Consider the following 26,938-nt stretch of genomic DNA (forward strand, 5'->3'; position numbering starts at 1 on the left):
AGCCATTTGCACATAACAAATAGGAGCCTATTTGTTCATAGAGTTGGAAGAGACCACAAGGGCCATCCAGTCCAACCCCCTGCCAAGCAGGAAACACCATCAAAGCATTCCTGACATATGGCTGTCAAGCCTCTGCTTAAAGACCTCCAAAGCAGGAGACTCTACCACACTCCTTGGCAGCAAATTTGTTGCCGTATGTAGGTTTTATTTGTTTTTTTATTTTGTATGTAGGTTCTGTATGCAGGTTTTAGTTTACAGTATTTGTTTTATACTTTGGAAATGTACATCCAGGTTTTTTCCTTTAAATTTTTTTGGGGCCCCCAAGAGTGGGGCCCTAAGCTACAGCATTGGATTTATTCATTTCCTAGCTTGGCTTTTCCATTTGCCTGGGAAGATGGGAGATTCTGCTGCACAGCTTTTTTTTTGCATGGAGTCTGACTAACTTTTAAACAAATCAGTGCTGTGTTTTGTATTTAATAAAAATAAAAGTTAAAGGGACCATAGGATTGGGGAGGGACCACGGGGGTCATCTTCTAGCCCAGCTGGTGGCAGAGGACCTTGCAGGCTCTCTCAGAAGTCAACTCCCAATCTTCTCAAGGCAGAATACACCATGACATTGAGAGCTGGTGCCTTTGCAGAGCATACATCAGCTCAGCCTACGCGAAAGGAACAAACTCCCTGGCTCCATCCTCTACTAACTTGCATCATCCATATACTTACAAGTCATAATTACACAGACGTTGGGGAATTCACAACCTCTTCACAGCAATGACATCGGGCAAACACCAGCAAGCAGATTCTTTGGGGTGGATTTCCCTTTGGTTCGGGGATCAGTGGTTCCACTCACCTCCCCCCTCACACCCCCACTTCCTGCTTCCCTCATGTCCAGAAGGCAGAACAGTTTAGCCTCAACTTGCTCCTACCTCCCAAGAATGGGAAACGGAATGTCCAACAATGGAGAAGCAAGATTCTTGATGGCTACATGCAGAGGCGATGTGTGAGCCTGCAATCCCAATTTACCCAATGAGACAATCCTTCTGTATAGCATCCTGATCTCATTCCAAGGCGATATGAATGACAACAGCATGTGCTTGTAATGTTTCACCGTTATTCTTTAAAAAAATCTTGATTGTAGGTGGGGCGGTGGAGGAATAGCAACTTGCCTAAGGCAACTTCCATATGATACATCTGAAGCACTATTGTTGTTGTTTAGTCGTGTCCGACTCTTTGTAACCCCATGGACCAAAGCACACCAGGCACTCCTGTCTTCCACTGCCTCCCGCAGTTTGGTCAGACTCATGTTGGTAGCTTCGAGAACACTGTCCAACCATCTCGTCCTCTGTCATCCCTGAAGCACTATTATACCAGTTTAAACAGTCATGGCTCCCCCTCCCCACAAAGAATGCTGGGAACTTCATAGTTTGTTAAGGGTGCCAAGAGTTGTTAGCAAACCTCTATTTCTCTCACAGAACTACAATTCCCCAAGTTTCCCTGGGAAGAGGGATTGTTCACAAGTAATTATTGATAAGCATTTTTTAATGAAGAAGAATGTGATGAGTACTCTTCAACAACGTAATTAGAATATCAAGTAGAGACAACAAAAGCATACCCATAAACATTTATTTACATGGAATGAAGGAAACAAATATCATTGACTGGATGGGAGGCTAACCAGGTCTCTCTGAATTGACAGGACACTTTGATGTTCCCAAATACACTCCTCATTCAAGTTAAAAAATAAAACATCTTCATTTAGACCAAACAATGTTTGCACTGAAAATTATTCAGCTAATCACTGATAATCTGTACTTTTAGACACCAACCAGAAGTACAAACACGCTATTAATATTTCTGCCAAGAGGTTATTCTTTATAATTTGAAAACAATAAGAAGCTTCTACCAGTTTGAATTTATTGGAAATTTAGATTTATAGTCTACTTCTCCCATTAAGTAGTCTTGGGGCCTGTGATTTTTAAGTAAGTGTTTAAACCTTTCCCAGCAAAATCCATGGGAATGAACTCTGACTGCTTTGTGCCCATATTTTAAGTTTACATTCAACATAGCAGTACAACAATTTTATTAAGTTTACCGTAATTCTGAAAAACAAGTGTGTGTGTTTTTTTTTTTAAAAAAAGAGATTACAAAGGCACTTGTTAGCACTTCAAAATATTACTACTTGCCAGAGAAACCACAGCAAGTAAGGAAGGAATGTTGAAAGACAAATGCAGAACTTCAGGTTTTGGAAACGACTTCAGAAACTTTCAGCATCCAGATAAATTGAAAGCTGAAGACAAAAGGGCACCATCCAACTATAGTCCACCTCTTTTAAGGCCCATTCATTTCAATGGGAGAGAATGCCTCCAATGAAAAAATAGGACAGAGAACTAATTGACTGCCAACATCCCCACCTCCCAGTTAAAAATAGAGCAGAGGGGGAAAGAGTCCTGAGGAACCAAAACAGATTTTTAAAGTTCTTGGATGTTATCAGAAAAGTATCCTGACACCCAAAACTAAGCAATCCAATGTCGTCTGAGAGAATAAAGTACCAGTGGATCTTTGGATGCTGGAGTGGGGAACATGCATATTCAACAATATTGAATGCAATACCTCTTAGTAATGAAGGTCACCATTAACCATACTCAAGTCTCATTCAAGTCAATGGGCTTAAGCATGCAGAGCAAGGAGCAGGCCCTATGTGCCAATCCATTGGATGGGGTGGGGGGAATAGGCCAACGTGCACACAGCGTCTCAATAAAAAGTCTCAATAAAAATAACAATAAAAATCCTAGAGTCAAGTTCCGTGGAATTCAATGGAGATTAAAGCTAAAAAATGACAGGTGGGATTGTAGCTCTACGAAATGTCATGCTGTGATACAAGTGAAGATCCTTTATAAGGCAACTTCACTTGCATTTTGAACATGCTCAAAATAAAGCGAATTAGTGACACTATTTGATTAGATCAACACATCCAATTTTTTTAAAAAATGCAAAAGATTAAAACCCTGCAACACCACCTCCCCCCAAAACAATGGCAACTGGAAAGTTCATTTCCTTTTCCAGCAGATTTGCAACAGAATCTCTATACACTTCACTTCTCATGTCTCAGTTTCCTGTTAGGTGCTTTAAGCAACTTCTTCCCATCTTTATGCTATCTATGTCAAAATAGAAGAAAAAGGCCTAGTTTCTCTGCCGAAATATAATTGGCACAATAGTGTGTCATGCAAGTATGTATTTACATTTTGCTTTTTGCTTTTTAAAAAGAGGTTTTTGACTACAACATAATGGCTCTCACTCTAGGAACAAAGATCCAGTTTGGAAGGAATGAAGAAATCCTAACTGCCCACATTTTGCCCACTGTACAAAAAACCCCAAAACAACTGAATACTATTTGTTGCATGTGCTCAGTTGGACTTATGCCAATAAGCCTTTGTTGTTTTAAAAAACACATTTTAAAAAGTTACAAGCTTTCTGTGTCGTGCTGGCTTAGAACTGTTTGGTACATACATGTTAAAGTGCATGCCTTTGTATATTGACAATATTTCAGCAACAATGCCCAATTCTGCTATGATAACGTGTTCCACTGTGAGAAGCATAGCTGTCATCTTAATCTAAAAGATGAGATGTTCATGGTGAAGAAAGCGATACAAAACAAGGAGTGCAATCCAGTCAAGCAAACTTTTTTTTAAAGTCCACATGATTTCAACGCGTGAGATAAAAATGCACTGAAATCTCTTGCACCGAAATCAGGGTCTTGAATTTGACTGGATCATGTCCAGGGATTGGCCCGATCGCGCATTTTATTGGGCGTTTTGAAGGTCACATGCTGGCCTCCTCCCCACTTTCGTTACCCTTTTGTAATTATTCACAGTATACTTCTATTTCTCACAGGCCTTTAAATGCATACAACCACACTGCTGGATACTGGAGGGTCGAAGACATTAAGCAGGACAGACACAAATATTTATGCAGAAACTTCCACAGAAATTCAAAATGTTAATCATTTGAGTGAAACCTGGCAGAAATATTGGCAGACTTCTTGAACACAAAAAACCAACAGCAAAGATAGACCCAAAGGCAATCAAAACATATTTTGGCAATGCAGATGATATATTGTCCATGAAGTTCTGTCACAAGCTTTGAAGAATACTCTTTTGCTTTGCCGCTTCTTGAAAGCCAGACAACATATGCAGCCAGTATCAGTCCAAAGAGACTCCTAGAGTTATCCTAAGTTATTCTTTGTGAGGCTTTCTTTTTGGCTTCTCTTCGTAAGATTCTCCATACTCATTCACTCTGCTCTTATCCACAGGATAAAGCCTTGCAGATAAAAAGAAATAGTTAATACTTCCTTTAAGAAAAAGTCTCCACAGGGTCATACTTTCCCCACCTTTAACTGGTACAATTCTTCATGTGTCAGCTTGCAATGCCAGAACACATGGCATCATAATGCTGTTATTATTATTTTCAGCAACAAGGTCTGTCAACGTATATTGAACGCCACTTGAGGAAACCTTATACTACTTTTATATATGGGTTGCCAATTGCTGAGTGGATCTTGCCCTCGTCCTGCTTTCCATACCCTCCTCTGCCCATCTCTATTAGACTGTACACTTGCAGACAGGGATTTCCTTCTATTTTATTTTATTTTTTTACAGCACATAATTGATTTTGGGGGAGACTAAAACGAAAAAATGAAAGTTTCCAGTTTGCAACAGGTAACACAGTGGTTCCCAAACTCTTGAACCCACAGATGGCTTGAAAATTACTGAGAGTCGTGGGGGACCACTTTTAAGATTTCTCTGCCTGTTGTCGCTATTGTAATGTGCTGGAGCTAGGGGCTGTATGATCCTCAGTTGCACTTTTATTACTCTCTTTATTTCTTATGTATCACATTTCTTTGTGCTCCATAGAATTCAAACAGTGAGACAATAAAATACAATGTAACAAATAAAAATAGCCCTTAGAATACAGTGGTGCCTCGCTTAACGAATGCTCTGCTTAACAAAATTTCCGCTTAACGAAAGGATTTTTCGAGCGGAGGTTGCCTCGCTAGACGAATTCGTTTTATGAAAAATTCGTCTAGCGAATCGCGATTTCCCATAGGAATGCATTGAAATTCAATTAATGCGTTCCTATGGGCAAAAAAAAATTCATTTCTTTCCCAAATGCATTCCTATGGGATTTGCTAGACGAATTTTTCGTTATAAGAAAAGACCCATGGAATGAATTAAATTCGTCTAGCGAGGCACCACTGTACTATTAAAATCCATATGAATATTTCATGGGATGGATGTGCAGTCTCCCATCCGCAATCACAAATCCACAGAGAAGCCATGGACCACCTGAATGAAACCTAAGGACCACCAGTGGTCCCAGACCAGTTTTGGGAACCTCTGCTGTAGTGTGACCAAGAAACAGAATACATCATAGGATTATGTGAACAGAGGCAGGTTTGATACTTAATGGCTGGGGTGAGCAGGGAGCCTAAGTAGCCCCATGACTATAGCCTTTTCACCACATGTAAACATAGTTAAGAGATGGGGAGTATATCCTTCAAGATTCTAAATTCCTCCCAGCCTCTTATCTGTTCTTCACTGTTGCAATTAGCACCAACATTAAACAAGGATCCCCTTTTAACCAGAATTTGAGGGCCAGTTTTCTCAACACAGCTTGATATACAGAACTACTAAGATCTGCCTTTTTTGACAAAAGAATGAATGGCAAAACATTAAGAAACAAACAAACACCAAGTTATAAGAGGAACCCATACCATCTTTGGTAAAGGTAGACCAGGAACACCACGTCATCTCTAAAACATGCCAGCCGATGAGATGTTGGCATTGTGATGATAAATGCAAAAATATCATCAATGAAAGTGTTGAATGCCTGGAGAAAATAATGCACAAGGTGAACACAGCGTAGGTAGCAGAACATCAATCAAGTGTTATTCCCAGCAAATCAAGTTTTCAACCAAATCATCCGTTCTTTATAATACAATGTTTAGAGTTTCTGAAGCTAAAAAGGTATCTCAGAAATTGGGGATGTAGTCCACCTCATCTAGTCTCCCAGTAAGCCTTAAAAGAGCAACTCGCTGCACAGGAACTAAAAACAAGCATGCATTTTTGGTGCTGTGGGTGGGGAGGTAGTCAAGAGTCCTGAACTCATCTGCAGAGGCAAGCAGGAGCTCAATCTACACATTTTTATGACTGGGAACCTGTAATAAAAAGGGCCCTTAATAAGGCAAAAATTGAGGGGAGAAACTGGTTAGACCAGGGGTGTCAAACTCAAATTCATTGGGGGCCGCATCAGCAGTTTGGTCACCCTCAAAGGGCCGGTTGTATCTGTAGGACTATGTGTCCACTCTTTATTATCATAAATTATTGTCACTGCAATCAATTATTACTGTTTTTTGTAATAATATAAGTAATAACTAGCTCTGAAAGCAGAAACATAGTCAGAATAATGGCAAGTAGATATTCAAATGTACAATTATTGTACAATTTATTGAAAAATGATTTTTGGTAACTGCACTGGGTGGTGGAGGCTCGCTAGGGTTTCATGCAGGACCTTTGCAGAGGTACTAGTACCTGGAGATGCTGGGGTCCTTCTGCATGCAGGACAGATGTTCTGCCAGTGAGCCACCACCCTTCACCAAAGGGACTGGCTGAGGTTGACTCACTGGAGCTGCTCTCCTGGTTCCAGGGTTTAAGGGCCAGAAGTATAAAGCAGCATCCTATGTTTCTGAGGAGAGGGAGAGGGAGAGGGAGAGGGAGAGGGAGAGGGAGAGGGAGAGGGAGAGGGAGAGGAAGGAAGGAAGGAAGGAAGGAAGGAAGGAAGGAAGGAAGGAAGGAAGAAAAGAGGGAGTGGGAGGGAGAGAGGAAGGAAAGAGGTGAGAGAAAGAAGAGTAGGAAAGAAGGAATAAAGAAGGAAAGAAAAAGAGGGAGAGAAGACAGAGATAAAGAAGGAAGGAAGGAGAGGGAAAGAAAGAATAAGAACGAGAGAGAGGAAGAAAGAAAGGGAAGGGGGGGGTCGCCGCCTTGATTCAGCGCCAGAAAAGAGCGCGAAGGGACCCAGGGGCAAAAAGCATTTCCCCGGCCCCAGCTGTTTGTCAGCGCTTTGTTGGCGCGGCGCTTCAGCAGCAAGGTCCCACTGCTGGGTCCCGCTGGCTGGGGCGCTCGGCGGGCCACATGACGAGGTCTGGCAGGCCGGATTTGGCCCCCGGGCCTTGTGTTTGACACCCGTGGGTTAGACAGAGACAAGAACTATAACCTTCAGTAGCAGCTGGAACAGTTTTAATGCTTTTTTTTTTGGTATGCAGACCAGGATCTAGACTTCAGGCCTATCTAACTTGTGACCCATCAAGCTAAATGCAGTCTAACAACCACACCTTACACCCCACAAGGGACCACTGACAAATAATAACGTAGTGGTACCTCGGAAGTCGAACAGAATCCATTCTGGAAGTCCGTTCGACATCCAAAACGTTCGGAAACCAAGGCATGGCTTCCTATTAGCTGCAGGATGGTCCTGCAGCCAATTGGAAGCCAAGTCGGACATTCAGGTTCCAAAGAACGTTTGCAAACCGGAACTTCCAGGTTTGCGGCGTTCGGGAGTCAAGACGTTCGACTACAGAAGTGTTCTCAGCATTCCTCTCAACCACATTAAGAATTTTGCTACATATTATAATTGTTGATGCATATTGTTTGGCCATCAACTGCTGCCGATTTTCAACTAAATGATATTAACTGAGGGTCAGAACTATAAATCTTAGAACTGTCAAATGAACTTAACTTACTTTGTATGTGAATGCCTTCCAGGGCAGATGTGCAACAGATTTCATCTAGAAGAAATGAAATCACACATTCATATATACTAGCAGTAGTAAAGGAGGCCGGACCAAAAAAAAAAAAGATATTCTTTGAAAACTTCAGATTTACCTTATAATTTACAAATAGTTGTGGCAACATAAATAGAAATCCAAAAGCATATACTCCTGTTGGGGAAGAAAACATGAACTAGGTTTAATCATTAAAGAACAAAGCCTTAATGCCCTTAAAGCCTTTTATTTCTACCACATTTACATTATCAGCATAGAATGACAATTGATTAAACTCCAAGCCCACGTTAAATAATTTTGCAATTCTCAAGAAACTTCTCAAAATGTCAACCACAAAACTGAGTTAACCAGTTTGAGAGATCACGGAGGTTTAGCTCACACTGTCTAAAGGAGGACCCTGCCAACCCCCCCGCCCAATAAAAGCAAGACTTCTGGTACTTGTCCATTTCTACGCTTGAAATCAACTTAGGGTAATGTGACAGCTAAGAAATGGAAAGAAGGAAACTCCTATTCAGATCTACCCCAGGCAAACTTAGGAAAGCTGCCATGTCATCAGGAACCACTCCCTGAAATGGGACAATACACTAGCCTACATTGCAACGTTATTGTAAAAAATACCGTAGTTGAGATGATACAAACAAAGCACATGCTACACTCTTGGCTGCTTTTGCATGCATGCGTATTGGGATATAAGTCCCAATGAATGCAGCAAGGCTTGCTCCCAAGTAAAAGTGCTCTATCTGTAATTAGCAGCCATTCCGCTTGGCCACAGCAAAGGGAGAGGTTAAGTCAGCCTAGTCCACTCCTTTAACTAGCTAACTATCATTTGGTTCTACCTCTCTCAGAACTGTCTCTCACAGCGGCTAATCCACCTGGCTGTTAATCATTTATGTAACCTAATAAGGAATTAACACCTTAATTGGCTAGTTTTCCTGTTCCTTGCACATCACCCCCCCCAACTTTTCTATAAGATCTATTAGGGACAGTATTATTATTTTTTAATCTTGTACAGTGCCTTGGAAGATTTTAGGTGTTATATAATTGCTATGCATTCTTATAGCAGACAACCAAAATTTTGTCCTCCTGCTTTCTACTCCAAGTGTCAACTACAATCAAGAGGCACTGCTAGCCCTGGATCCGCTCACTCTTTTTCTATTTATAACAAGCTGCTACAGAGTAATGTGCAAAGCCACCCACGCGTTCCTTTGTGGTACACAAGGAAAGCTGATGTCACGTGTCCAGATACTTTGAACACGTTTGCAGGATGAACTGGAGAAACAGCATGGACTGCCTAAAGCAAGATACAGTATGAAACCCAAAGTTATACATTCTTTCCGTCATAAACTCCTGCTTCTATAGCCAACTGGGGTTTAAGTCAAGTAGTTCAAGGCACCAGCACAGGCATTTTAATAAAAATGATTTTAGGGTAGGTGTGTGGGAATTGTAGTTCAGCACCATCAGGAGGGCCAGAAGTTCTCCATCTCTGTTCTAGGGGAACCAGGGATAGCTGGATCTACTGTACTGCATGTGTAACAGTTGCCTTCATGGGGCATATTTCTGGGAGCTGGGGGCTCAACCACTGCTCAATGATGCTGACCCCCAGCTCTTGCTGTATTGTACAACTTCAGAACTACTGAACCCATCACATCTGAGCGCTCTCCAATGTAAAGAACACCATGCAATCAGAGCACTAGCTTCTGGTTCTAGTTAACCCTTCTGCCGGACACCCTACTTTACTACTTGGAGGGTGCTACTTTTGTTCTTTTAAGTTGAGAAAGCATTCAGTTCTGTGATTTCTACCCAGCCCAGCGAGTTTCACCACAGGCGATTATAACGTTTCCAGAAATACTACCATTTTAAAGAACTGCTTTTGAGATTAACTTCACTCTTTTTTGGAGAACTAGACTTCAACAAAACGCATAAAACAAATCCATACTTACCATTGACAAAGCTGTTAATTAACCATGAATACCAGCTATAAGGGGGCAATAAAAAGAATATTTGCATTAAATTAATAAAAATAACATTATTTGCTGTTTTATTTCCTTCCTTCCTTCCTTCCTTCCTTCCTTCCTTCCTTCCTTCCTTCCTTCCTTCCAAAAACAAAACAAAACACACACCAGCACAATACAACCCCTCTTCCCCCACCCTTCTGTTTCCTCCATGCTTTAACACACTGTTTCTCAAACTTAGGTCCCCCGCTGTTGTTGGACTACAACTTCCATCATCCCTGATGATGAGCTAACTAGGGATGATGGGAGTTGTAATCCAACAGCAGCTGGGGACCCAAGTTTGAGAACGACTCCTTAACGTAAGAAATAACAGGTGTACATGGAACTCGCATCTCATGCTTATTTTACATATGCGACCGCAGCTCTCCACCAACTACTGCTTGCCTTCAAGTCATAATCAGAAGCTACACTTTGTGAAGTGGTTTTGTAGCACATTCCTAATGGCCAAACCATTATTTTGATGCAAGCTCTGAACCGGAGCACTATAGTACCACGAGGAACTTGTCATCTCAAACTGGTCAAGCATATATTCTTTGCTACATTAACTAAAGAGAACTCATAAAACAAGGCAGACATTCAGCCACCAGGATAACATTTCCAAATCATTTGCCTTCTTTGACTTTGCAGTATTACAAGTCATTGGCTCAAGGCTATGCAATAGACATTTTAAGCAGTAATTTCAGGTTTCTGAAATAATTCACAGCACCTTACCTTTTGTATTTGATATTAAGCAATGAATAAATTGCACCTCCAATGCACAATGGGTACAGTAAATATGATAAGTATTTCATAGCCTGAAAAAGAAAACATTTTTTTGGTAAACTTTACTCCTATATTACTACCGTTTGCCCTACCGTTTGTCCATTGAGCTCCAGCTGGCATAAATGGATTTCCTCACTTTTATCTTCACGACTGTATCATACAGGTTAGGCTGAGAGATGGTGGCTGACCCAAGGTTACCCAGGATTGGACATAGGGTTCTGTGGTTCCAAACCACCAGCCAGTGTGGTGTAGTGGTTAAGAGCGGGAGACTAATAATCTAGGGAACCCGGTTCACGTCTCCGCTCCTCCTTGGGCTAGTCACACTTCTCTGAAGTCTCTCAGCCCCACTCACCTCACAGAGTGTTGGTTGTGGGAGAGGAAGGGAAAGGAGAATGTTAGCCGCTTTGAGACTCCTTCGGGTAGTGATAAAGCCGGATATCAAATCCAAACTCCTCCTCCTCCTCCTTCTTAAGCACTAAACCAGACTGGCTTTCATTACATTGGAAGTTAATACTTAGAAGTCGATACTGGGAAAGGGCAGAGTCTTCAACAGATGAAATGTCCATGAGCCATTCCAACTCTTGCCTCTGCCCTCAGTACATGATAGAATTTTGTGACACACACATGAAAATGGACCAGGAGGCAGAATGTCATTTCTAAAACTCAAAACCAGTTTCCCACTAATGTAGCATAGACTTTCTACGAACACCCACACTGCAGCTTCAAACTATATTTGCAAAAAGATCAATCCATATGCGATTCCTTATTGACCATTCAATTCAACAGCATGTATTAAACCACTAGGAAGTTCAAAATCTGGAGCACAATGCCATTCGTTTGACAACACTAGTTCTCATTCCTGCCCACCCTTTGACCTGTTGCCTTCATTTTTATACAGCGCCTGGCCGAGGCTCTGTATCAGTTCCTTTCCTTACTAAGAAATTCCACAACAAATATTTTCTATTCAGTTATGATCTACTACATCATGCATCTGAGAAAGTGGCCTTGAGCCCATGAAAATATATGCCATAAAAAATATTAACTGCTTTTTGCCGCAAGAGCAAGGCTACCCCTCTGGATATTAAACTAAATGCTATGTTGCAGATTTCTCTTACCTGGGTATCATACTCCTCAGTTTTCTTCTCAGACTCAGTAAATGCACCAAACTGTATAAAATATAGGAACAGAAGCAATCAGGATGACCATATGCCCTGTTTTGATCAGATCACTTTGCTAAGAAGGGCCAATTTTAAAAATGTAATGGAGAAAGAAATGCACAAACCACTTTACACACTTTACCTAGAACAGATGGAAAAGATTTAGGGATGAAATCCAAGGCTGCCATTCAGTGCCCCACAACCTCCCAAAATCTGTTCTGGAGGACTGGGTGATCCTCCAGAACAGTGTAGAAGGTGGAATGGGGAGCTGCAGAGGCAAAGTGAAAATATCCTGTCCTCCAGTTATGTTAACAGACACCATTGCTAATTCAAAGCAATAACCCCAAGTAGCAGAAACAGGTTAAGGAATCTCATGCTGTGGGCAAGCAGAAGCTTTGAGGGCTGGAATTCAGAGCAGAAAAATGGGAGTGGGGGTGAAGTCAGGAGAAATGCTGCTGCTCTGACCCAATCTGGAATTCTCCATTGCAGGCATCAAGAAAAAATAAAAGTGCCAGGAGACCTAATCCTAGATCCTTTACATTATACATTGTTTGGGCCTTAGTGGCATAGTATGCTATTATCAGTGTGACTCTGGAAGAAAAAAACATTTCGAATGGAGCAAGACGATTTCTATATAAACAGTTAAAAAGTAATTTACCTTCACTGCTGGCACCAGACCATTCCATTCAATTGTCATTTTCAATGCCTTCTTCACTTTCCAAAGCTGGAAGGTAAAAACATTACCTTAATATATTCATGTATTGTTTTATTAACTGATTTCAGTTTTCACGCTGTTAACAGCCGTTGTCAGAAATGAGTCAATGGGCTACAAAGTGGTTAAAATGCCAAATTCATTTTGAATGAAGCTGGTTTTGACCTACTGAAATATACTGGATGAAATCGGTTTAAATCCACATAAAGCTACTTTGAGGATATGGCTGCCTGGGCTCATATGAAACATGTGTGGCAACTCACCTCAATCACTGCCCCGATACCGGCTGGAATCAGCACCAACAAGCTTGTTTGTTCATCCAATAGGAAAAGAAATATTATCACGGTACTGAAGCATCGCCAAAGCACTGCATGGAAGAAATTCACATGAGGACACTTGTGCGAGTTTTAAAATAATGCATTTCTCGAGTTCAGAGAACCCTACACCCAACTTTACTGAAAAGTGGCATTCATCTGTTTTAATAGTTGCATTCCTACATATAACTGGCTCCAGGTCTACAGAGCCTTAGGCAAAGTATCATCAGTGGCTACTCCCAAATGGCTCTGTCCAGAGGCACCTTGCCAAGCAGAGTGGGCAGCAGCAGAACAGGTGGCAAATTCAGGAGTGGCACAGGAAGAACAACAGCATGGGAACTGCCATTTCAATCTCCCTGAGAGCGCACAACATTAGAGACACTGAAGACAGATTAAACAGACATGTTTATAGCCAACTGGTACACCTTTTAGTGCTTAGAGCCAAAGAAAAAAAACCTAAATCAACAGAGCTGCCTAAACTGGGCCAGACGGGCCCTTAAATCCCCCCCTTTTTATCAGTGCTGAAAAGAGCAACAGAACCCATTATAACCCCCCCCCCATGTGCTAGCACTCTGGAGGGATGCTATATCGAGGGAACTCTGCAGCGATTAAAATGATAGCACCCTTGCTTTAGCCACTTGGCACTTGTTTCAACACTGAGAGACAAGTGGGATAAATGTAAAAGGGTCTGGCCACATCAGTATGGGTAGTCCTTGCTGGGACGCCGCATTTGCTCCACCTTCGTATTCGGTAACCATGAAAAGATGGCGCAGAAAACTCATACATTCCATACCTGCTTTTGTAGACATGCCAATCATGCTCTTTTTCTTCTTCCAGAAGCTGATGTCATTTTTGAACGCAAGGAAATCAAAGAGAAGCTGCAAATACCAAAATGCCATTAGATCAGAACCGACCAAAAGAGAGCAGCACAATTACGCTTCTACAGTTGGTAAAGTCTTGTAGGCACTACAACTACTAGGCCACAATGTTTTGAGGGCCATAAGTTCCTCATCCCTTCTCTAGACGACCATGTGAGCCCGCCTCTGTTTTCAGCTTCTGCCTGGCAATGTCTATCCACTTCCATATTGCAGGAAACAATACAGCGGACCTGCAACTTGCTAGGAGGATCAACAGACTGAGTTGGTAGAGTGGAATCTCGGTTCCCGAACAGCTCCATTGCCGTACATTTCGGTTCCTGAATGTTCAGGTCTGTGGAACCCAGCACTGGCAACACCTTATAATTAAGAGTGCTCAAACCAATAGAAAACCCTTCCTCATGTCCATCTCCTCTCAAGTAATCAGTCAGAGGTTCTAATGCTACAAAACCCCAGCACACACTACAATGTAGATCAGCTGCTAAAAGGCCGTAATATGAAAAAAAGATGAGCAGTCAATTTGCATTAGTTTTTATTAATCTGTAATTATATTTACAGATGAATCAGGCAATCTAGCTAATTTTGCAAGCTTCTCCCTCTAGCCAGGGTTCTAACCGTCTCTCTTAATTAACACTGGTATTCCAAATCAATTTCCAGAGACTTGGAGGCCAAGACAAATAAACTTATGCAGCCTTGTGAAACATGTCAAATCATTATTAGCTACATTTTCATTCTCCCTTCCTTCTAAGAAATTCAGGGCATTGTTTTAGTTTCACAACCACCCTGTTAGGTAGGAAGAGAGATTATGCCTGAGGCTGAGATTTGTGACTGTGGGTATTTCAATCTCCTATCTAACATTCTAGCCACCAACCCAACATCTCTCTATCCCTGTCTTAATTTGAACAGAACCTCAAACAGAACTAGTGCTATTCTAAAGAGGAGCTTGAAGTAAGCCAAAGGAATTCCATAATTATTAGAGACACTGTCAGACAGCAACGATCAATACTTAAATATCCACAATTCACTTACATGGAATGCTGCTACAAAGAATGTCAAAGCAAGAAAATAGAGGTTGGTGTCCACAAAAATCCCCTTTACTTCATCAGCATCTTTTTCGGAAAAGCCTAGAAGAATGAAGTGGACAGGACATGGGCTTACAAGCAAGCTGAAATAGAAGTACCAAGTATTCTAAATATAGTTCAAATCTGAGAAGATCAAACACACACTTTCTCTTCCTTTACGTCCTTGAGCAAATAGAATGGAAGTACAACATATATGAATAATTAGACAGGTGTTGTCTATTGATGGAGGACATACAACTCAGCTTATGATTTATGTGCAGATGGTCCTGGTTGAATCTCTGGCAATCTCTAGTTGAAAGAGTACAGGTAGCAGGACCGGGAAAGGATTCTGCATGAGATCTTGGGGAGTAAAAAATGCTGGGCTGGATGGGCCAATGGCCTGACTCAGTATGAGGCAAATTCTTGGGTTATCAACAAGACTTTATAAAAGCGAAACGTCAGCAAATCATAGGTTTTCATTGGCATTACCGATATATTCTGTAATGCACTACACAATGTATTCAACATTGCCCAAAATTATAGGTAAAGGTAAAGGGACCCCTGACCATTAGGTCCAGTTGTGACCGACTCTGGGGTTGCGCGCTCATCTCGCATTATTGGCCGAGGGAGCCGGCGTATAGCTTCCAGGTCATGTGGCCAGCATGAGAAAGCTGCTTCTGGCGAAACAGAGCAGCACATGGAAACGCCGTTTACCTTCCCGCTGTAGCGGTTCCTATTTATCTACTTGCATTTTGACGTGCTTTCGAACTGCTAGGTTGGCAGGAGCTGGGACCAAGCAACGGGAGCTCACCCCGTCACAGGGATTCGCACCGCCGACCTTCTGATCAGCAAGCCCTAGGCTCAGTGGTTTAACCCACAGCGCCCAAAATTATAGTGTGGTAAAAGCTGACTGCAGAGGCACACATACATGGGTCCAATCCACCTCACACTGAAGAACTATATTGCCTTTGAACTTCATCCATTGTGGACACTTGGTTACATAAAACAAGATCCAAATCACTACATTGCCAATATTCATGCATTGCACACACAATGCCAGTTTAGGCCACACCTGGGGAGGTTGCAAGGCTGAATGCCTTCTCAAGAAAATTGTTTTACAAACGAAACAAGCATATGGGGAACAAACTGAGGCTTCAACTATTATTCTCAACATCTCTACCACTTTCAGAATTGTTTGTTCACATGCAGTCTGAAGTGGGACACACCAGGAACAGTTTCACCACTACATCAGTACTGTGTGCATGTATGAACAAAAGAGAAGGGGGGGGGAACAGGACAATTTGGATACTTCTAGCCAAGGGGTGGGAAACCTGCAGCTCTGCAAATGCTGCTGCGCTCCCAGCCTTTGGCCAATAGTCAAGGATGAGTGGAACTGAAATCCCATCAACACCTGTAGGTCCAAAAGTTCTCCACCTCTGCTCTAGACTTCAAAATGGTGTCTTTGATCTTGAATGATACAAATATTACACATCAAAAGCAAGCAGGATTTGTGTTTATCAATACTATTCTTACAGAAACATTCAACCCACTCCATAAACCCAGTGGAAACTGAACCTTACCGAACTGCTGCAGGGAATACACAGCATCTTGCATGTGGATCCAAAACCTCAGTTTCCCCAGGGATATTTTATCATATGACACAGTAAGGGGTAGTTCTGTTGTTGAACGGTTTATAATCTGCATCGAGTTTGAAAACAAATAAAGTAAGAATCATAGATGAACACCGAAAACTATAAACTAGTTTAAGATTACGCCTTCTAAAGGGCAACATCATACAGTGGGCTACTTACAATAAAAAAGCAACATCTTTTTTAAAAAAATTACTGCAGTAGCAACATAACATTACAGATGTAGGATGATACTCAATGGTCTCTACATTCCACTCTTCCAGATTATGCCACATACAACAATAGGTTCAGAGACAGATGGGATTTCTATAATGTGCGATGTAACCCTTTAATGCTCTTCCCCTGGAAGCCCTGAGCCAGGTGGATGTAAGTACCAAGCACACTGCAAGTACCTTGCCTAGAATAAGAGGCCTGCACTCTCCTCCCTTAGTGACATGGAGCTACCCTACTCTTCCCCAGGGTGCATATGCCACCCACTTCAGAGTCAAAGGGCAACAAGTCTGCATGCCTTAGAAATCAGCAGGGCACGGCAGAGTCGTGCAAGGGTCACATGTACAGAGCACAATGCAAAGAGGAGAGAAGGAAAAAGCAAAACATTCTGTATCGCCCTATGAAGTCCCCATGCTACGTGTTGGAACTGCACAGCTAGAATGGGATGGCACACCCCTTTTTAAATATAATTATTTTTATTAAAGATTTTCTTGGGTTACAAAGGTAGTGCAATGTCTCATTATTATTTTTTCCATGCATCATTTTTACACAACAACTTATACAGCCCAACAGGACAACGACAAAAACTTGCCGTCAGCATACAAATCAATATGGCTAACCTAATCAAAACACCCTCCCTCCCCACTCACGCAAGAAACTAAGGATGATCATAGCCAACCACAAATGAACAACCACATTCTAAGACAAATCCTGATCTCTCTCACCAACAAAGAAACACGAACAAACAACAGAGAACCCGCACAAACGACGCTGACGCCGAACCCCTACACCTATCAAGAAAAACAGAAACATCGGCAATCCACCACACCCAACTCCCCATGGCACACCCCTTTTTTCAACTTACACTGCTGTAGCAGAAGCAACAAATGTTCATTGAGAGAAACAAACAATGATAAAAAATGTAAGATGGCATGCTGTAGCTCACCATTAAATCTTTCACTCTGTTGCTCAGCTGATCAATAAACAATATTGGAAGATAATGCACAGTCTTGCCCAACTGAACCCTAAGTTTTAAAACAGATTTTGTTATGAATACAAATAATTATATTTCAATGCAACAAACAAACAAACATACATTACTATATGCAGCTAAAAGTACAAAGAACATAGTCTAGTATCAGCTAAAATATTTCTGCCTAAAACCTAGATGAATAATCTTTACACCAAGCAAACACTCACTTGTTCAAGTTTTCTCAGAGAGAAATGAAACCCAAGTTCATTTAACATTCCAATTTTTAGTCTGGATAACTGTCTGTGGAATTTGGGTGGCTCCTCTACTCAAATGAGCCTTACACAGAACAGTGCCAAGCTAGACAAAAGTCACTGACCCCTCAATTTATGACCCAAGTGTGATGTATCAAGTGGATTGCTAACCATTGGGGGGGGGGGAGTTATAAGATGAGTGATATCTTGAGGCAATGGAATCTGACTCAAAACTATTTGGGGGTGACACACGAGGGTTGATTTTAACACATGCCTGTAAAAATCTACTTTGTGACAGCAAAGCAAAGAATGAGTATCTGCATTTTTAGCCCCAATGTTTGAGATAGCCTAAGCCAGGCATCCCCAAACTGCGGCCCTCCAGATGTTTTGGCCTACAACTCCCATGATCCCTAGCTAACAGGACCAGTGGTCAGGGATGATGGGAATTGTAGTCAAAAACATCTGGAGGGCCGAAGTTTGGGGGTGCCTGGCTTAAGCAAAGGAGTGATATGGCAAAGGGAACACAGCAAACTTCATGGCTGAATGGAGAGGTGAACATACATCTTTCTGCTCTAAGCCCAAAACACCAGACAGCCACGACTTTATCACGACTTGCTTTAGAAAAGCCCCCAACCCATTAAAGTCAGTGCTCAAAGTCTAAGCCATTTGCTAGTTCTGCTCTTAAAATGAGGCCACTGGCACTATAGCTGCAGTAGAGAGTATATTGAAAGTAAACATGTAAACCATGGGTAAGCAAACTAAGGCCTGGGGGCCTGATCCGGCCCAATCGCCTTCTAAATCTGGTCTGCGGACAGTCCAGGAATCAGCGTGTTTTTACATGAGTAGAATGTGTCCTTTTATTTAAAATACATCTCTGGGTTATTTGTGGGGCATAGGAATTCGTTCATCCCCCCCCCAAAAAAAAAATAGTCGTCGTCCCCTGCCAAGGTCTGACGGACAGTGGACTGGCCCCCTGCTGAAAACGTTTGCTGACCCCTGATGTAAACAGTGTTAGAAACTAAGATATGAAATCGAGGAGCTAAATGGCAGCTTAAACTTAGGTTATGGGCGCAACAACAGAATGTCTAGGTGCACTTTTTTATAACAAGAATACAAAGCTGAAAATGAATAAACTGCAGCTAAAATATTATGTTCATTTTTCACATGGTCTAGTCCTTCCCTTGCCCACCCCCTAATATTCTTAAGAGGGTCTCTTCTCCAGTATTCAGAGTAGCTGGAAGTGAGAAGGCAGAAAAAAGTCCTCCTTTCCTTCCATTCTGCAGTTTAAAACTGAAATCTTAGGCACAGTACCGTGCCCAGAGCTCAGAAACTGCTCACGCTAATGAAATTCCCTATCGCAAATTGTTCCTAGAACAATGGGAGTTTTGAACATTTCCTGTAGATGTTATTAAAGTATTCATATTTTGGTAGAATTTTGGATTAGCAATTTTAAAAATACTTACATTTTCATGTATCTGTGCACATCAGCAGGGAGAGAGGATCCATCAAAGACAAAGTCTTCTACCATAACATTTAAGGTCAGCCTGGACCTCCAGTGTGAGACAGGCTCATCTAGAGCATAATTCTGCTTTTTTTCTGCTTCAATTTGCTGCTCAATAAAAAGAGATACAAAAGTTATTTCAGAAATCCAGGCTTTTAGGCAGAAATATTACAAAAAAGGTGACAGTATGGTCATGATTGCTTTCAAACTCTAATCTTCTGCTTTTCCATCTTTATGGAGCAGACATTACAACCTAATCCAAATAGTTAAGTAAAGCTTCCATTCCTTTCTCCAAACAAATCTCATGGTTGATGGGGAGACACTCCTGGTGCCTTCATTACATAAGTTTAGGTGCCGGGTGAAAATGTTTTCCTTTAACCATGGTTCATTCTGCTGGTTGGCATTTCTTAGTGCAGAAAGTACTGATCTGATGTGTAGAAATCTTTCCTATTCTAAATAATTCAAGAGGGTTCTGGAAGCTTCTCTGTGTGAAAGAAACAAGCAGAAGGTTCATGATGTTTGGGTTATACCTTCAGAGAAGCTGAGTACAGCTGGCTTAAACTGATTGTTCTCTCTTTCTGTCAAGGTCATGCTAACTATAATAATAATGCCAGAAGGAGCCTGCGTCTCACTCTCTTTCTGTCTCTCTTTCCTTCTGGTGTGGTGTTCTGTATACTGTATAGTGTTAAGGTTTAGTCTTATTGTAAGTTATTGTAAAATTAAGCTAAGTCTGCTGCTGGATTTCTTATGGACAGTGCCAATCCTGAATGTATTGGATTTGTGACCATTACGCTCATTTGCCTTCAGTAGAAGTAAAGCTCTGCTGGATGAAATACAATTGCCTCTGGTTTATTTTTGGGGGGGAATCCTGCAATGTGTTTAAGTTTTTACTCTGCTAACTGTACATTGGAATTCTACTCTGGATCAATATATGAGTAGAATAAATGACAGATTCTATGGCCTTTTAAATGTGTTTGTGGGAGGGGAGCTATTGGTTTGTTTTTATTTTATCATGTATTATGTGTTCTAATTTTGAATTTTTATACTGTGAACTACCCTATGATCTTTGGATGAAGGGCAGTATAACAATTTGATAAATAATAATAATAATAATGACAACAATAGCTTCAAAAATAGTGAGCAGAGTAACTAGGGATCTAATCGCTCTGCAAGCAGGCACTGAGTTCAAAATGGTGGCTCAGAAATGTAAATCTAATCTATAAATATATAGAATAGCAAATAGCAAAACCACCAAATACCCACCAATCACACAGGATGAACTACAGACTCAGCATCCAAACAGTCCACCTCTTATTCAGAAGTCAGATTAACTCACATCACCCTCCCCGGTTGCACCAATATTTCACCTAGGAGCAAGTCCATCCACAAACCATTGCCCAGAGTGAGTGTCCTCACTCTCATCACACTCTGAAAGAGCAACCCAAAGAGTTATCAGGGGGCTCCACTGGGGTTGACGGGCCATCATAGCAGCTTCCAAACAGATAGGCTTCACCCATGGAAAATAGCTACGACTATAAAGGTAAAGGGACCGACCCTGGGGTTGCGGCGCTCATCTCGCTTTACTGGCCAAGGGAGCTGGCGTACAGCTTCCGCATCATGTGGCCAGCATGTCTAAGCCGCTTCTGGTGAACCAGAGCAGCGCATGGAAATACCGTTTACCTTCCCACTGGAGTGGTACCTATTTATCTGCTTGCACTTTGATGTGCTTTTGAACTGCTAGGTTGGCAGGAGCAGGGACCGAGCAATGGGAGCTCACCCCGTCGCGGGGATTTGAACCACCGACTTTCTGATCGGCAAGCCCTAGGCTCTGTGGTTTACTCTTGCTCTTTATGTGTGAGCCTAGGTAGCCAAACATTCTGGCTCATTTGGCAGTTATTTACATAAAATGCGCATCATGTACACTTAAACTCACCTCCAAATTCTACTGAAGGGCAAAGGTTTCCTACTATGGCCAGTAACTGCCACAGCTCTGCTTTCAGAGAAATGAATTGAGCATGTGCATTATCTAAGCACGCCCACTTGCAGGTAGAAAATAATTCCGAACGTGCTTAGTTTAGCAAAGTTTTCATGTGCACTATTTTTACTTGGTGAATTATTCAGTGGAAGTACTGCAAAATGTCAGAAATCTCCCAATAAAAAAAGAAAGAAAGCCTCTCACCTGTGTGATAGATTCTCCTGTAAGAAGATTAATTTCTTCTGGTTTAGGGACCATATAAGTAGTCAGAGGGCTTACTATATGCACCTGCTTGCCATCATGCCAAGGCAGAATTCCAGCATGATGGAGAAATATGTAGGCATATAATGTCCCATTATTTCGTGTTTTCTTTGGTACTGAAACGTTAACTGTTCTGAAAATGAAATAAATACATTAATTATACAAATAACGTTTATGCTTTTTCTTCGCCATGAGATGCGATCGTTAGCAGTTCTGCCTCAACCAGGACTAACAGCGTTTTAGACACTTGAAGTGAGATATTCTGATAAATTTAGAATTTTTAGATTAACTTTTAAATGTCTTTTAGAAGTAACAGATTCATATTTCTGTTTGGAGTCTGACTGATTCTACATTCTTTGATTTTGTTCTAATGAAGCATTTCAGATCTCCAGGAATTTTAACCGCCACATTTGATGCACACCAACCATAACCCAATCATGGGACAGAAACCACCTCTTCTGTCTGTATGTAGGAACAGTGATGAGGAAGCTCACCTCTATGTTGTGTTTTTGAAGGGAGCAGTCACAGCACTTTCTCCTAAAAAAGCTACGTTTTCCCATGGAAGTTTGTAGCGGAAGGGGAGAAAGTAAAAGTGGTTTCCTCCCACTTTTGCCGAGTTTGGTTGGAGGCAGCAGCAAGGCAGAAACTCAACTTATAAGAGAGAAACTACTTCTTACTTCCCCCTTCCAATTTTCCATTGAGCAAAGCAAGGATTGTTTTTCCTTTCCACTGAGATTTTGCAGGAGGTGAATTACCTGAATCTTCTACAAAGGACCTTCCTTCCTCAAGTTTTCTGCACACATCACACACTCAAGGAAATGAAGGGAAGGGGCAACCACTTATGATGAGTTTTGTTACTAAAGGCTTCTGAATACTTACACCCACACCATGAACAAATCCTGACCAGAAAATCAAAATAGATGGGCTTAGAACTTCAATCTAAGCACACTTATCTGGAGCTAAATCCCCTTAATGAAAATTAGACTCACATCCTTCTTTTCAATTAGCATGCTAAAAATGGGCGCAAGGCATACAATTGTAAGCTACTTTGAAATAATCAGTAAAAGGCAGAATACACATGATTTAAACCAAGGGAGTGAAATAAAACTATGACTTGGGGAAAAAAATCATGAAAAATGCGAGGCAAGATCTACCCCAGTGGTTCCCAAACATTTCCCTCCAATCTACTGAGAATTTTGGCAGAGTCCTTGAGAATTTCTCTGCCTCTTGTAGCAATTGTAATGCACTGTGCATATGCTGTATGAATCTATTTTTACAGTCATGCCACAGACAACCTCAATCGCACATCACAGGTGGTCCACCAGCCACAAGTTGGGAACCCCTGATCCAGCCACAGTTCAAACACTTCGAAGACAGTCATTTCAATGATAAATATTACAGCACATGCTTAACTCTTACGCTAAATACATGCATCTTAAAAGAAAACTATACAAATCCATTAATACCTTTCAAATTTGGACTCAACGTCAAAGTTATCCACATTCAAAACCAGATCAATATTATTTTCAGTGCCTATGTTTGATCGTGTGGTCGTGTAAACGCTTAGCTGAAAGAGAAAAGGGACAGTCAATGCTTCCATCATGTTGCTATGCTGGGTGCGGTGCTGCATTTATTCCCTTTATCTGCTGCCAACCCCCCCCCCCCAAACTCAAGGCCAGCATGTTTTCAGCTTGCAAGCCACATTGCCTTTGTGACATCTAAAACGCGGATGCCACTTGCAAGGGGTGCCTTCCCATACGAGGATGTCTGTGTCTGGATCATAGAGTTCTCGCTGGGATATAGAAGGAAGTGGTCACATGCAGACTATGAAACTCACTTGCCATGGAAGGTATGACAGCCCCCCCCCCAATGTTCATGAAGACCTTTTTATTCCAGCATGCTGTTTCATGTATGCATTTTTAGTTGATGACTCTTCTACCCCCCCCGCCATAGTCTACTTTAATAATTTTATTGCTTTAATTGCTCACTTGTTATTTGTTTCATTAAACTGATGCAACTCTTCTTGACCATCTCTTTTTGAGACTGAAAGTGTGGGGTATGAATCTTCTAATCACTGTATCTTGAACAGAGATTAGATTCCCCACCTGCTCCAAGTTTATGAAGCGCTGTGAAGGGATGGAAGTTGCCTGCTTCTGTAAACACTGTTATGAGTTTATTTATATGAGTTGCCATATGTTTTGGCCCCCTTTTCTAGTACAGCTGCTTATACCCATCAGTGGGTAGTGATGACGATTAAAGAGCAAGGTGCTCCTTTCCAAATCTATAATTCTACAGTCTAGTGCAGAATATACAAATCTGTTTCTTTCCATCCTCCTGCTTGAGACTTTCTGCTCCTGACAGCACAATATACTAATAAAACTGACAGGGCAAAGAGAGCAGCATGCAACACCCAGCCTGTCATGCTGCTCCTTCTCTCTCCCTCCCCCCTCCCTAGAGTCCACTACAGTGGGACAAAGTTACACTGTACTTGACTTTACAATGCACTGTAAATAAAAGGTGTTAATATGGTACAAGAAAACACAGACCATCTTTTTGATAGAAAAGTCAAATAATAATACTAGGAAATGCATGGCACCCGGTTGTAAAGGCCTCATATCATTCTTATGCTGCCTAGGAATTTGAAATAACTCTTTTTAAAAAACGTAATTGAGAGTGGGTACTTTTATTTTTCAACAACCATAAGCTTAGCATTTTTACAGCACTTTACAGAACACTTAAAGCTATTCACATGTATCTCGGTAATCCAGGCATAGGCAAACTCAGCCCTCCAGATGTTTTGGGACTACCACTCCCAGCATCCCTGACCACTGGTCCTGTTAGCTAGGGATTATGGGAGTTGCTCAGGGCCGGCCCTACAGCCAAGCTGGGTGGCGCAGGGCACCACGGCGCCGGCCTGCCGCGCAGCTGGGCCCACGGCAACCCCGCTGTGCCTGCCCGCCCGCCCGCTGCGCAGCAGCGCCTGTGGCAGCCGTGCTGTGCGCGGCGCCCGCCCAGCCACCACGCCGGGAAACGGGGCGGGGGGCGCCAAAGGGATCCGTCGCACCATGGCGCCAGGGGCGCTTAAGACGTCCCTGCCTGTGCTACTCCTTAGAACTCTGCTCAACAGCAACTTTTGCCAAATAAGAACTGAAAAAAGTAGGGTGGCCTTGGGCCAACTGGACTGCTGCTTAGTTGTAGTGCCATAAGGCTGGATCAAGGATCTCTAGGTACTGATTCCTACACTTTTCAGCAATCTTGCATAGTCAGCATCGTCACCCCATATTGAAGAAGGGCAACGATGCCTGGCAAGAGCAATTTGCTCAAGGCTTTAATTATGAAGTGGGGTTAGCAGCAGCACTTCCTGGTTCACAGTCCAAGTCAGACAAAGGATGGGCAGAAGGAAAGCAGGCTGAAGAGATTATGTAGCACATGCTTCACAGGTCAGTTTGCAGCAGACCACCTAGCACTGTCCATTTGCTGCTCCAAGATCCTTGCAAAGCATACTGTACCAGATGGGCCTTGGCCTATCCCAGGAAAAAGGGATTCCTCATAACTTACCGTAGCAGAGGTTGGCTATATTAAAATGAGACCCTTACTCTGAAAGTTTCGCATTGATTGGTTAGTTGGTTGGTTGAGAGTTTACTCAAATACCACTTTTGCACAATGAGCTTTGTCCACCAATAGTGGCTTACAACATACCTTAAGGGGTAGGGAAGAATGCTGAGGCAGTGCAAATATACAATATGCCACTGTACAGATACTGTTGGGCACACGGGGGTGGGGGATTGTGAATAAAAGAAGAAAAAAACCAGATTGTGCAAGGCTGAAGACTGCTCACACACAGCTGTCTATGCCTTTTAGGTGACGTGTCCCTCCTCACCTTGGCACCGAGTAGGCTGGACGGGGAGGAGGATATGAACTTGCCTCTTAAAAGGTTTTTATACACACACACACAGAGAGAGAGAGAGACTGCTGATAGAGATATTTCTATGATACATAAACACTCAAAACCAACCAACGAGGCCACTTGGGTAGCTCCGTTGGCGTTGAAAACATGACCAAGGTCATAGGTTCTTCCCCCCTTCCGGCCTATTCCTGCATTGCGGGGGGTGGGGGGTGGGATAGATGATCCCCCGGGTCCCTTCAAATCTAGGATTTATTTGAACCAACCGACACCCCCAAATTGATTTGCCTCGGAAAGGAGATGGGAAGGAGAAAGGGGAGAACTTGAGGAGTTTTTATGCTTCTCTCCCACTCCTCCGGATTTTACTTACCCCACCCCACATGGTTGCAAAAACGCGGTGACATATTTCCGTCATACAACGGCATTTAATTTACTCAAGTAAATAAAAGAACAATCGGACTCCCCCATCCACCCATTGATTGCCCCTCTCCCCCGCCCACTGATTGCCCCCTTCCTCCTCCCTCCGCCCATTCATTGCCCCACTCCCCCTTCCCTATCCCCTCCCCCTCCGCGCCTCACCTGCAGTTTGGGCCTCCGCGCCAGGTAAGGCCTTATGCAGCCGTCGTTGGCGTCGTTGCCCCGGGCGGCGGCGAGGCAGGGCCGGGTGTGGACGATGCCGTACATCACCCAGCAGGTGTGCGCCACGTAGACGGCGAACAGCCCCACCGCCAGCCCCGTCAGCGAGCTGCGCCTCGGCAGCATCGCCCCCGAGAAGCGCCGCGGAGGCCGCCGCCGCCGGCATCGACCGCCCGGACCACACGCGGAGGCCCCCTAAGGCAGGCGCCGAGCACCGGGAGCAACGCGGCCGCCCTGGTAAGCGGCAGGATCCGACCCCCGGCCCACTTTCTGCCTCAGGCTCGGAGCTCTCTCTCCCTCTTCCCTCAGCAGCGGGAGGCCGGTCGCGCTCCGCCCCACGGCATGCCGGGAAGTGTAGTCCCGCCCCTGCCGTAGCTCGGAGGGCGTGGCCTGTCTCTGTCTCAAGCCGGCGCGGCGGGGAGGGCTTTTTGCACCTTTTCCCTCCGCTCTCGGGATATTGGGGCAGAACTCGGCGCTGCTGGCCCTTAAAAAAAAACCCATCAAGTAGTATTAAATGCTCGTCCATGGGGGGGGGGGGGAGGCGGTGAGGATTAGGTCGCACCAGGTGTTATTTCTTCCCTTTCCACCTGTGTGTCTGTGGACAAGGTTACGCCCACTCGCATCTTGGCGTCTGATGGAGCGGATTTTTCAATACATGTTGGAAGGCTTGCCTTGGATGGATGCAATTTCCCAGTTAGGGGTTCTTTACTTGACTGGAGAGGATATACAGTATATATATTTGCATGGGCTGCCAAATCCAGTGGCCTTAAAAAATATCTCAAACGAGGTTTGCTTGTTTCAAAGCAAGTTTTTAGTCCTCATGAGTATAACGGCAGGCTTTGATATGCACC

At 42.9% G+C, this 26,938-nt stretch overlaps 1 protein-coding gene across 1 annotated transcript; it reads right to left on the bottom strand.

The window, feature by feature from the left end:
• Positions 1 to 1,518: 1,518 nt before the first annotated feature.
• On the bottom strand, positions 1,519 to 26,401 carry CLPTM1L (CLPTM1 like). The gene is made up of 17 exons (XM_035125567.2): positions 26,031 to 26,401; positions 23,014 to 23,114; positions 21,491 to 21,680; positions 19,274 to 19,419; positions 17,533 to 17,611; positions 16,308 to 16,425; positions 14,696 to 14,790; positions 13,585 to 13,669; positions 12,741 to 12,844; positions 12,424 to 12,489; positions 11,724 to 11,774; positions 10,558 to 10,640; positions 9,775 to 9,809; positions 7,935 to 7,990; positions 7,793 to 7,837; positions 5,768 to 5,883; positions 1,519 to 4,314 (listed from the first exon to the last, which is right to left on the bottom strand). Exons 1-17 carry the CDS (start codon positions 26,211 to 26,213, stop codon positions 4,230 to 4,232), a joined length of 1,638 nt encoding a protein of 545 aa, XP_034981458.1. The 5' UTR covers positions 26,214 to 26,401; the 3' UTR covers positions 1,519 to 4,229.
• Positions 26,402 to 26,938: the final 537 nt, after the last annotated feature.

This window comes from Zootoca vivipara, chromosome 8, assembly GCF_963506605.1.
Source record: "Zootoca vivipara chromosome 8, rZooViv1.1, whole genome shotgun sequence".
In the NCBI taxonomy this organism is placed as follows: domain Eukaryota; kingdom Metazoa; phylum Chordata; class Lepidosauria; order Squamata; family Lacertidae; genus Zootoca; species Zootoca vivipara.